General features: G+C 53.2%; 1 protein-coding gene across 2 annotated transcripts in view; it reads right to left on the bottom strand.

The window, feature by feature from the left end:
• KCNB1 (potassium voltage-gated channel subfamily B member 1) overlaps positions 1–3,627 on the bottom strand; it is a 94,882-nt gene extending 91,255 nt beyond the window's left edge. The window contains exons 1-2 of one of the 2 annotated variants that reach the window (XM_084777173.1): positions 3,569–3,627; positions 1,811–2,542 (exon numbers count right to left, since the gene is read on the bottom strand). In XM_084777173.1, the coding sequence (XP_084633299.1) occupies positions 1,811–2,377 (567 nt within the window). In that variant the 5' untranslated portion in view covers positions 2,378–2,542; positions 3,569–3,627. Of the gene's footprint in view, positions 1–1,810; positions 2,543–3,082; positions 3,214–3,568 lie in introns of those variants that run through there. The other variant, XM_084777174.1, reaches the window with a different exon arrangement.
• Positions 3,628–12,895: the final 9,268 nt, after the last annotated feature.

Raw genomic sequence — 12,895 nt, 5'->3', positions numbered from 1 at the left:
TGTGTGTGTGTGTGTGTGTGTGTGTGTGTGTGTGTTGGGGGGTTGCATTTCTAGATACTCCCTAGTTGCATGCTTTGTGACCTTAGTGAAGTTACCACAACTCTCTGAGCCTTCCTTGCATTTGTTTGCTCAGGGGCCTGTCAGAGTTTTCTATACTGAGAGCCAGTGAGCTCGACTGCTTTTCCATTTCAGCTCGGGCTGCAGAAACTGCCAGAATGTGAGCTGACAGCCCAGCCTGGGATCACAGCGAGGTCATGATGCTGTCTTGTCCGAGTGAGCCGATTAAACTGAGTGAGAGAGAGGAAAGGCTGTCTATTCCCACACACTGCCTCTTGCGAGCCTGTGCCCTGCAGCCGGATGCCAACCCAAACACAGTCCTTTCAAATCCCCACTTCCTGTCCCTGGATCTAGTGTCTTAAGGATGGGGGTGGAGGGGTGGAGGGGGGATGGAGGGGGGGGAGGTGAGGAAGGAGGGGCCTGCCTGGGTCTCAATGGGCTGAGCAGTGGGGGAACCTGTGTCAGGCCTAGAAATAGCAAAATAAGTCTGTTGATCCTAAGCCGGCTAAGGGTGAGAACCTCTCGTCTTAGGAGGCTTTCCGGACACGGAAACTGGGGAAGGGTGGTGGTCACAGTCTTCCAAGAGGAGACCAAGCCCAGGAGCTTTTTCTACCTCCTCAGAGCAGAGAGGCAAGAGAAAATGACTGTGGGCTCTTTATGCCTTCCCACTCGACAGCCCTTCCTATGTTTACTGGCCTTCTTGAGCAAGCCAATTATCTGGAAATTACCCCATAGGGTCCCCTCAGAGAAGGGACCAATGAGGGGCCAGCTGAGCCACCAGGACTCCACACTGAGAGGCCAGGCTGGCTAAGAGCCAGGTCTTGCTACTAAGCTATGGCTGGCTGAGCAGGCCATCTCAGACCTGTTTCCTGGGCTCTGCTCTCAGAGACATTCTTGTCTCTTCCCGAACTTGATCTCTCTGGATTCCCACACATCTCTTTTTCTGGGCCCCTTCCCAGCCTCCCATGCAGCCCTGAACACGCTGCGCTGTCATTTGCTCCTGGCACCCAGTACACAGGCCACGTGAGACAGGCCTCATCACCCTCCAGACACTCCCGGGTGCCAGCCTGACTCAGAGGAATGACACCTGCCCTGGGCCTCACCCCAGGCCTCTACTGGTCTCCAAGGCGCTCACCTTTGCCCAGCAGCCCACCCTGTGTGATCACATTCGCTCCTGCCCTCTTTCTCAAGGCTTATTTTCTGCTCTGGTTTGGAAATTTACATCCTCCTCCAACAGCCAACTGCAAACTGCACCACCACACTGCAAGTACATAAACAAGGAGCCAGCCTGGCCCCTCACCCCCAGACAGTCCCCGAGCCTTTAGGCAGTCATCTTCTTGCCCACTATCTTCCTCTATCTTTTGTCATCTCTTAAAATACCCGTGGGTGCCTCAGCCTCTGCCAGGCATGTCTGTAAGCAGCATGGATACCTTTCCTGTATACGACTACTGCAGCTACTCTGGCCTGGACATGGGTCTAAGGGGCTGGCCACCACACTACCCAACAAAGAGTACCTCTGCTCTCACCGTGGCTGTAGCATTTTGGAGCTTTATAAACCATCTCCCCTAAAAGTGGGGGTACAAAGCTCTAAATCATTCAAGGGGTTGGGGTGTCTGATGCCACGTGGGAAGGGTGCAAGAGTAGTGGTTCTTGGAGAATTCGATTGGAGTCCTTGCCCTTTTACTTATACTCATCGTGAGGAGCCAGGAGCCGCAGCGTAGGCCTCCGTCTCGGGAGCAGACCCCAGACTCACCTTGGCGGCCACCGATGAGTTGGGCTTCTCCAGCAGGTCCCAGAGTTTCTTTCTCTTTTCAGCGCAGCAGGTGTTGTCGAACTCCTCGCCCTCCCGCTCCCTCAGGGTCTCAGCCTCGCGTTTCAGCTCCTCGTTCATCTGCTCCTTCTTCTGGTGGTAGCGGGCCTGGCAGCAGGACTCCAGGTAGATCTCATCAATGCCCCAGTAGTCCAGCTCCTGGCTGAAGCTCAGCGCGCACATCTCCTCCATCATATGCAGCCGGCCGGTGCGGTAGAAGTTGAGAATGGAGGTGAAGGCGCCAGGGTGGCGATCGAAGAAGTACTCGTTGTCCTCGAGGCTGTAGTCGTCACACACCTGGAGCAGAGAGTCGTGCGTGTTGCAATCCCGGAGTTTGCCCAGCCGCGTGCGGGGCAGGCGGTCCAGAGTGCGCCACAGCACCTCGTGCGCCAGGCCCCCGACGTTGAGGCGAACCCGGCGCGAGCACGCCTTGCTGCGCACGATCTCCATGGGCTCCGGCGGCAGCGAGCTGGTGGAGCGCGAGCCATGCTTCGTCATGCCCGCCGGCATCGCTGGTCTGGCCGCCCCCGCCCCCCCTGCCCCCCCAGGCCGCTGTCACTCGACGGCAAGGCCCGCTGCCGCGGGGGCGGGGGGCGGGGAGCGCTGCAGGCCGCTGTGGTGCAGGGGTGCACGAGGGCTGGCGTCACGGCTACCGTCTCACCTCCATCCCGACGGCTGCTAGGCAAAAAGCGAAAGCGGACGCCGGTCAGAGAACCGCGCTGTGAGGCCCCTCCCCCAGGGTGCCCGCTGGCCTTGACCTTCCCAAGGCTTAAGCGGCTCAGGGGAGTGGGGCGTGGGGGGGGGGGTTGGAACGGATAGCCGCTGTCCCTCCTGCCAGTGCTGAAGTCAGCCCCACCCCAGGATGGAGGGAGGGGTGGCCCTCCTAGCGGGAGAGGCCCCCAGGAGGTTCCCAGGAAGCCCCACCCCCGCCCTGGCGCAATCCCGCCGCCCGGGGCGCTGTCCGCCCCGTCGAGTGCTGAAACTCCCTGCTCTGCGGGTCTCTGGATAGAGTGCCCGACCTAGCCCGGTAATGGGAGGCAGGGGAGAGGCAGGGAGAACTTTCTTCCCTTCTCGCTTTAGTGAGTTCTCATTTCCTCCCACCCCAAGATAGCCAGGATTTGGGGTGGGAGCATAGCCATGGCACTGGGCTTGCTTTTTCTAAATCTTAAAAGATTTTGGGGCGAGTAGGGATTGTGGCGGATACCAGATGCCCACCTGTCGGAGGTCACCGGGACCTGTCCTGGGGCGACCCCATTCCTCACAGCACCAGGACCTGAGGTCGCTCCCTAGACCAGGTGAGGGTCAAAGAAGCCAAGCCAGCGGGGTCTGCGCCTCCTGTGCGACCCCCACCCTAGCGCAGGAAGGAGAACGGAGTCCTCCGGATCCGCCTGCTCGGTGCTCCCCTCTTGCCCCTCCTCCTCCCTCTTTTCTCCTCCTCCCCCTCCTCCCGCTCCTCCTCCTCGCTCCTCCCGGCGATGGCTTTTTATAACTCCGGGTTCTGCGCCTTTGCCCGGGCTCGGGAGGGAAGGGGTGGGGGAGGTGGGAGGCGGGGAAACCAGCGGAATCTTCTGGCCTTTCGGAGCGTGCCCTCCTCCCGCCACGCACCGGTGATTTCGGGGGGTTCCCGGAGCCCACAGCCCGCGGGGCGCACACCCCGCCCCCCGCCCCGGGATGGGCCCATACCACCCCCGCCACACTCACCCCCAGGGCGGCCGCCTCCCGGGGCCGCGCCGCGAGCATCTCGCCGGCCGCCCGCGCCCCCGCCCGCGGCAGCGGCGGTCCCGGGGCCCGGCTGGGCCTACCCCGGCCGGGCGGGCGGGCGGGCGGCGCCGGGGCTGTGGGGCGCGGGCGGGGCGCTCTGCGGGGCGCGGGGACGGCGCGGCCCGGGCGATCGGCGGCGCCACCGCCTCCACCTTGGGCTCCTGCTCGGCTTGGCGGCGGCCGCGGCTGCCTGCGCGAGATCAACAAGTCGGGCTGAGCTTCGGCTCCGCGCTCGCCGCGATTCTGTCCCGCACTTCGGAGCGCGGCGAGTGGCACCGAGGCGGGACGGCGCCACCTGCGGGTCGGAAGCGCGCGCGGCTTAACCCCTCCGTGCCCGGCTGTGCCCTGGCCTAGGCCGTGGGGCCCACCGGAGCTGCTTGTCTGCGTCCCAGCCACCACGAGTCTGAGCGCTTACTGCATGCAGGCGCTGCACACAGGGCAGGCGTGGGAGCTACAGTTGCGAAGCCAACAAGCCTCCGGGTCCCGGGGCTCCCTGGAGAGTGACTGTAAACAGAAGTGGGGGGACTATGTCAGACAGGCTGGAAGCTGGGAGGATGGGAAAGCTGCAGAAGGCAGGTGGCAATTTTAAATAGCCCTTGCTTTGATTGCTTTCCAGATTCTAAAATAAAATTCTAGATTCTAGAGGAAGGTGGACAGTACACCTATAACAAACAAACATGCGAAAGGGGTGGGCAGGTGGGTGGTAGCTGCAGAGGAGAAAAGCCAGGTGAGGGGGCATCGAAGAGTCAGGGCTTGCCCGGGCCAGGTCAGTCAGTCACTCATCAGTTCATGACAGTTGCTTCTGGAGAGCTGAGTGTCCGCTCAACCTGGGATCCACTGCCCCTGCCTTACCCTGTTCAGTGGGGCGGGCTGACTCTATCTCAGGAGAGACTGTAGGAAGGTTTGCATGCAGAAAGGGCCAGACCTCCCTCCTTCGGCCACACTTGGGCCCTGCCTGGCCTTTGCTGGTTTGCATTAAGGAGGCAGAGATGCAGCAGAGAGCCTTGGCCTGGGGGGAGGGGGGCAAGGGGGAGGGGAGACAATGAGACGTGGTGTCCTCCAGATAAGGCCTTGCCCTCTCCACCTTGGCTTCCATCCATCACACAGAACTGTTTGTAAGAACCTCTCCGCTCTCATGACGCAGCCCAAGCTGCCTCTGCCCTCTCTGTGTGACCTCTGCTCTGCTCTGAGCTCCTCCATCCTCCTCCTCTGCCTCCTCCTCAGCCAGGGCTGTCAGAATGAATGTTCCGTTTCTGGAACTGACTGCGGTTGTCACCGGAGTGAAAAGCCTTCCCAGGGTTTTCCTTGCTCTGGCCTGATAGTTCTGGTTCATTCCCTCCCTCCTTCTCTCAGCTTTGCCCACCGGTGAAGAAAGACAAGCAACTAAGCGCATTTCTGTTTGTTTTAAATGAAAAAGAAAAAAAAAAAGAGTTACTGGGGCATCATTGGGGGGAGGGGTGCTGTGCTAAGCGCTTTTCCGGTGAGGGAGGGCGGAGGACAGACCCCACAGGTTAGAAGGGAGTCAGATAGTTGTTGTGTCCCGGGCTAAAAGGTCAAGGGCAAACGAGGGACAGGCGCAGCATAGAGAGTGCAAGACTAAGCACTCTGGAGGCACAGGCAGGTGGATCTCTGTGAGTTCAAGGCCAGCCTGGTCTACAGAACCAGTTCTAGGACAGCCAGGGCTACACAGAGAAGAAACCCTGCCTTTAACAACAACAACAACAACAACAACAACAACAGCAACAAATGGAAGGGGGAGGGCCCTGAGCAGGGAGCCTCACTTGAGAAATTGTCTTAATTTCCTTAATGGCTGTAGAGGGCCCTATCCAAGTGTGGGCAACAGGGTAGGAGCCCAGATTAAAGAGCGTGGAGGAAGGAAGGCCACTTGCTTTTTGTTGGTGTGCGTGGCCTTGCCTCTTGCTGAAGAGCTAGCTGACCCTGAAGCTCCCTTGGATTCCTTCACTGATAGCAGAAGCAGGTTTCCGTTATGGACTAAGGACCTTCAAGTCTCCAGGAACCTCCAGATTTTTGGTGCGGCCTTGGGACTGCTGAGGCACCTCAAGGACCAGACAGACAGCTACCAGATTACCAGCCTCACAGTGTTGGGACTATTTCACAGTAAGCCAATTAAACGCATTCTTTAATATATTTGGCATATAAAGTGTTTTATATTTTAATATACAATGTTCTGCTTCTCTGTAAAATCCCAATTTATGCAGAATACATGAACACGTGTTTGTGCCTGTGCATATGGAGGGTAGAGGGCAACCTTGGATATGTTCCTTCAGTGGCATGCATCTTTATATATTTTTAAAATTTTTTGTTTACTTAGCGTTAGCTTCACTCATTGACTGGGAACTCATCAAATAAGCTAGGCTGGCTGTGAGTGCCAGGGACCCACCTGACTCTGCAGCCCCAGCCCTGGGATGATAGACATACACTGCTATGCCTCTTCTTGTTGTTGTTGTTGTTTAAACATGCGTTCTGGGGATTGAACTCAGGTCCTTGTCCTTGTGAGGCCAACAGCCGTCTCCCCAGGTCCCCCTCATTCTTCATCCCTTGTCTCCCACTTCCCCTCAGATCATGTTCCTTACGTCACAGAGAGCAGCTGTTACCCAGTTACCGGATATTATGGGGTTTTTTTTCTGTGTGAGATCTTGAAAAATATTGTTTCGTGTGTATGTCTCGTTGTAGTTTGTTTTGTTTTGCTTCCCCCCCACCCCGCTCCCAGAAAATATTTCAGTGTCTAGTAGCACGGGTCAGATTTGAACTCACCATGCTGTACCGTATCCTCCTGAGTGATATGGGATTATGGATGCCTGCACCACTGTGCTTGCTTCCACTTATCCATGCGCTCTGTGCTGTGACTCTGACATTGTAGTCACTCACTGTAGTCCTAGTATTCGGTGGCCCAAGAGCACCCTATCATATCAACACAGACCAGTGTAGTGATTCTGTTTCCCAAGACAGGGTCTTTTGTAGCCCACACTGGCCTTGAACTTGGTTACATAGCCAGGTGCTGAGCTGACAGGCATGCACCCACCACGCCTGAGCTCCACAGCGCTAGACTGAGCCTGCTTCTTAGTGCAGGCTAGGTAGGTGCTCTATTAGCTGAGCCCTGATCCCAGCCCTGATGTTTTGTAAACATGCTTCCTGTGGCTTTGGAACACTGTGTTCCAGGGTGTGTACACTTTTAACTAAGTGCACCCGGACTCCACTGCCTCTGGTGGCATCTCCTCTAAGTGCTGAGAGTCTCTAGCCCGAGTCATAGCCTCCATTAGCTTTTATCTGGAAAGTAGAACGTTGGCTGTTTAGTGTGTGCCAGGAAACAGCTCAGTGTATCGAAATATTCCTTTCATTGACTATTAATGACTCTCAGGTTTGTTTTATATGCATTGGAGTGTGTGTGTGTGTGTGTGTGTGTGTGTGTGTGTGTGTGTGTGTGAGCTGTTGTGGTAATGATGGTGGCTATTGTTATGGATATAGTATGGTTGTAGTAGTGGCTGTTCTTATAGGTGTGGTGATGGTGATGGCTATAGTTATGGTTGTAATGACTGTGGTTGTTATGGTTATGTTTGTTGTTGTGCTGGTGGCTATTATAATTGTGGTTGGGGGTTGTTGCTGTGGATGTTATGATATTGGTGGTGTTGGTGATGGCTGTTGTAATGGTTCTGGCTGTAGTTGTTATGTTTGAGAGGTTGTTAGGATTATAGTTTTGGTTATTATTGGGTTGCTATTATCATTGGTGGTTGTCGCTGTGATTGCTATTATGTTGTGATTGTTATTATAGTTGGTGGTTGTTGTCATGATTGTTATGACTATGGTTGGTGGTTGCTGCTGTGGTTGTTGTTATGGTTGGTGAGTGTTGCTGTGGTTGTTGTTATGATTGTGACTGTTATGAATGTTGATGATGTGGTTGTGTTGTTACTATGGTTGGTGGTTGTTGCTGTGGTTGTTATTATCGTGGTTGTGATTATTGCTATGGTTGTGGTTGGTGGTTGTTTGGTTGCTGTTATCATTGTGGTTGTTATGGTTATCATTGATGTGTTTGTTGTGGCTGTTATTATGGTGGTGGTTGTTGTAATTGTGGCTGTTGCTATGGTTGTTGTTGCTGTTATGGTTGGTAGTTGTTACTATGGTTGTTATGGATGTTGTTTTGGTGGTTGCTGTTATGATTGTAGTTGTTGATGTGATTGTTGCTGTGGTTGTTGCTATGGTTGTAGTTGTTCTTACTGCGGAGGATTTTAATTCAGCAATATGGCTACCCTGACTGGAGTATAGACACGCCCTGAGTACACGCCTTTAATCCCAAACAATGAAGGTAAAATTAGTTTGAAGAAGGAGGCAACCATGTTTAAAAGTGATGTCTAATTGAGAGGAAGACAAAATGACGAATCAGAGAAAGAGTTGACAGAAGAGAACATGCCCAATTCTCACAAGAACAGAAAGGAAAGAGAGATGACTTGAGAGCAGTGCAGAGGGAGACAGGGAGAAGGCAGTTTTACCAGAACAGTTGTACAGAGACAGGTCGCAGAGAGAGAACAAACTGTGGTGGTTGTTGTGGTGTCTCTTGTCATGCTTGTTATTGTAGTTGTTGGTATACAGAACTCCTTTGTATGATCTATCTGCTAAGTCCCTTGATGATTTTGGACATAATAAATACCTTCTATCCTGTCACCCAAGTATTATTTTTTTGCTTGGATATCTTTTGTGTCTAGGACAATATTTGAGAGGCCTGTGAGATGGTTCAGCAATGCTTGTTCCCAAACCTGACAGCCACCCTCCTGCCTCAGCCTTCTGATTAGCCTGAGCTGCCAGGCCTGGATGTAGTTGATTTTCTGGAAACCATCTTTAGGGCAGACCACTTTCCCACACTGGTTTTAGGGACTCCCTTTGCCATCTGCAGACCCCCCAAGCCCACCGCCTGCCCTTCTGGTCCTTGTGTCCTCTTACCCATGTGACTTGGTTCTGTGTTGCATGGGTTCATGAGACCTGCTCTCTCTGCTTTTTTGCCTTATCTACCCTCCCCTTTCAGTAAGTCTTGAAGGGACAGTCACGCAGCCCTGGCTGTCATCTCTTACTCCCAAGTCCCAGCCTGCCACCAGCCCCTACCCAGAGTTCCCATCTGGCCAGGAAACCCCTTGAAAACTGCAGTCTCTGAGAAGAAGCCTGGCTTGAAAGCCCAGGAAAGTGCTTCTCCCCCTAAAAGAGGCAGATGTTTCATTGTTTGTCCCAGAGGACATGTGACAACATCCGCACAGGGATTTGGTTATCCCAGCTCTGGGGGAGGGGGAAGTCTTCCTGATGTCTAGCTGGTGAAGGCAAAGAGATGTCGCCAAACATCGTACTGTGTACAGAATGGTTCTTCGAGGGACTCCTCCTTCAGAGAGGGCACCAGGAAGTGCTGAATAATGCAAAAAGGTCCCAGGAGATAATTAAGAAAGTTCCTGCAATTGTCCATACCAATGTAATGAACCCTAGGCCAGGTAGTGGGAAATTCACCAGCCACAGGTCTCTGCAGAGATTCCTCTGTAAGCCCAAGGCCCTTGCCAAGACCCTGTGTGACTGGGTCACCCTGCAACACCTACGAAGTCTAGCTAGCTGCAAACTCAGGGGAGACGTACCGGATCCCCATCCAGCCCTTTGCTTGTGTGTTTACTCCACACGGCGGCTTCGGAAAGCTCCTTAGGGTGGCAGTGTGACCTCATGGCGAAGAGGGAGGGCTCAGGACAGAACAGCTGGCACAGAATGACTTTGGATAAGTGCTGTAACCTCTCTGAACTTCACTGTCCCCATTCCTAAAATGAGCAGACATAGAGATAGTGTCTGCTTTATTAGGTTATGAGGAGATTTTAAAAAAACTCTCTCTTTGGGCTGGAGAGGTGGCTCAGGGGTTAAGAGCAATGGGTGCGAGTGTGGTGGTGCATGCCTTTAATCCCAGCACTCGGGAGGCAGAGGCAAGCGGATCACTGTGAGTTCGAGGCCAGCCTGGTCTACAAAGAGAGTCTAGGACAGCCAAGGCTACACAGAGAAACCCTGTCTTGAAAACAAACAAACAATAAAACAAAACAAAAGAACAATGGCTGTTTTTCAAAAGGTCCTGAGTTCAACTTCCAGCAACCACATGGTGTGGTCTTCTGGTGTGCAGGTGTACCAGATCACTGTATACATAATAATAAATAAGTAAATAAGTATTTTTGAAAAGCCCTTAAAGAGCTCTTCTTTATATATATATTTGTATGTATATAAGCAATGTAGTTGAGGAGAGAGGTTGGTGTTAGGTATCTGAGACATTTTTAAATTTAATTTTATATGTATGTGCGCTTTGCCTGCACATATGTGTGTGCACCATCTGCATGCCAGAAGAGGGCACTGGATTCCCTGAAACTGGGGTTACAGATGGCTGTGAGCCACCATGTGGGTGCTGAGAATTGAACTCAGGTTCCTTAGAAGAACAGCCAGTGCTCTTTACCACGGAGCCATCCTTCCAGCCCATAAGGAACTTTTTAAAGCCCTTTACCACCAATGGCTCTGTCTAGTCAACTGCAGATCACTAAGGCAACTGGGGGTTACGAAGGGAGGGGCTTGTGAGTCCAGCTCAACCTAAGTAACCAGAATGCTTAGCTGGTGGGTGAGGACATAGTCGACTCTGTGAGTAAAGTGCTCGCGCCCATCATGGGGACTTGAGCTCAGATCCCCAGGACATATAAAGAAGAGCCAGGGATGTCCATGTGCACCCATCATCCCAGAGCTGGGGAGGAGGCAGGGGGATTGCCGGAGCTTACTACCCTTCTGGCCTAGCAGAATCAGTGAGCCCCAGCTTCGGTGAGCAACACTGTTCAGCCTGTGTGAGGCGTGACTGAGGAAGTCGCTTGGCATCAATCTCTGACATCCCCGTGCACATACATGTGCACAAATAAATAACAGAATGAGTAAATGAAGGTTCTAAGAATGATTAACTAATCTGTGTAGAGATTGGGGTGGAATTAGGTTTTGCCCTTCTCAGCATAGAGACTCTTTTGTTTCCAGGCAGGGTTTGGCCATTGCAAAAGGGCGTCTGTCTTTATGAACACCTGTTCAAAGTGACCAGGGTGGTTGAATCAAAAACCCTCCCCACACAAGTCCACCTGGAAATGACATCATCACTGCTTAAAGTATTGCTGAACAGGACCTATTGTTAGGGCTCCTGGGTCCAGCCCCACCTAAAGCCAGTGCCACTGGATTCCCAGTTATGTGAGCTGTGAAATAGCTCCTCTTGTCCTGCCCAGTGGTCAGCCTGTCACCCATAGTCAAAGAAGCTTAACCAGCGACAGTCCTCTCTCCAGAGACCAGGAAGTTTCTTAGCTCAAGAAGAAATTAGATATACAGGGAACAGGCAAGGGGGCTGGAGAGGTGGCTCAGTGGTTGAGAGCAGGTTCTGCCCTTGCAGAGGACCCCAGTTCCATTCTCAGCACCCACATCAAACCGCTTACAACCTCCTGTTAACTTTAGCTCTAGGGGATATGACACCTCTGTTCTTCTTGGGCACCTGCACTTGCACGCGCGCGCGCACATACACACACACAAGAGAGAGACAGAGACAGAAACAGAGAGAGACAGAGAGAGAGACAGAGAGACAGAGAGAGAGACAGAGAGACAGAGAGAGAGAGACAGAGAGAGAGACAGAGAGAGAGAGAGAGAGAGAGAGAGAGAATTAAAAATAAAATACATTTTTTTTTAAAAAGAGAAGCCAGGAAAAAGCTGGCATGATGTTCTCACACTGGTATTTCCAGTACTCAGGAGGCAGAGGCAGGAGGACCCGAAGTTCAAAGCCGTAAACCACTGTAACTCCAGCTCCAGGAGATCTGTTGCCCTTTTGTGACCCTGTGGGCACCAGGCATGCACATAGTGCACAGGCATACATGAAGGCAAATCACACACACACACATTTTTTTTTAAAGTTCAAAGTCATCTTTGCTTAAATAGTGAGTTCAAAGCCATCCTGAGCTATGATCTTTTTATGGGGGGAGGGGGAGAGATAATGAACTATAACTCGGAATATTTATAACGGGACACTGCGTAGCCCTCTGATTTAAAGGCAAGCAAACCCACAACATTCGTGGAGGGGACCAAATCAGAATGCAGTCAAATTCCAACATCGAGCCATCTGATTCCTAACCACGGCTCTCTCAAAACACATCTGCTGAGGCCTCGGCCTGGCATCTTGCTGAGAGGAGCTGACATCCGTCCGTGCCGCTCCCTTTGACCAGTGCCGGCAAGAGGCTCAGCTGTTTGAAGTCTGAGCTCCAGGTTCCAGGATACCATCCGTCATTTGTGTCCACTGTTCAAGTTTCTTGGGGTTTTGGGGTAGAGCAAGGCTAACGAATACCATACTCCCTGCCCCTGCAAAACACACATGTACACACCCATGCACGCACGCACGCACGCACACACACCACACGCACAAGTGCACAGCTCGTGCGCAAAGTCCACGGTAGAGAAAAGCGGCTTGAGGAGGGTGGATGGAGGGGGTCCTCAGAGACTCAGGGAATATGGGGGCATGGGGGGGGCATCATTCCATATGGGTGTGCATGTTCCATGGGACCCTGCAGCCCCAGGGATAGTCCCACCAGCTGGATTTGTTCTGTCTTTGGTGTCACTATGCCATGCTCTATGACGAACATTACGGTGACTGTAACAGGCTCCACCTGGCAGGGCTGCTGGGAAGATGAATGAGAAAATTCACGACGTGCTGTGCGTCCCGCTTGACACTGGGGAGTAGCCACTGAAGCCACCACAGTGATGGCTGGACCGGGCGAGTGCGAACTGTATACTGGACTGGACACTGGACTGGGGCGGGTCTGTCTCATATGATCCCATCGCAGGCTCTTTCTCTGCAGTGTAAATGAGACTACTAAGCCGTTGGATGACCCTGAGTGGCCCAGTGTCTGAGTCTAGTCCCTCTACGTAGCCCAGGCTGGCTCTCACTTGCCATCCTCTTGCCTCAGCTGCGTGAGTAGCCGGGACCCTGGACATGCACCACCAGAACTCGGCTCCAAAATGCCTGCTCTTTTTGTTCTGAGTCCGCATGGCCTTATGAAGACCCGGGTTTCCTGGCCCAACTTCCTGCAAGTGCACAAAGCCTGTTTTCTGACCAACCCGACGTTTCTTCATTCCTCCACCTCCTCTTTAGTCTATCACCTACCCACTCGCCTCCCCGCCCCCTTACCTGTGTCCTCAGTTGCTAAGCCCCACCCAGCCACCCACCCACTCTGCCCATCGTACACT

This window comes from Acomys minous (assembly GCF_964271855.1).
Source record: "Acomys minous genome assembly, chromosome: 3".
NCBI lineage: Eukaryota > Metazoa > Chordata > Mammalia > Rodentia > Muridae > Acomys > Acomys minous.
Note: the sequence above shows the minus strand (reverse complement) of the source record. Positions and strands in the feature narration are given on the sequence as shown.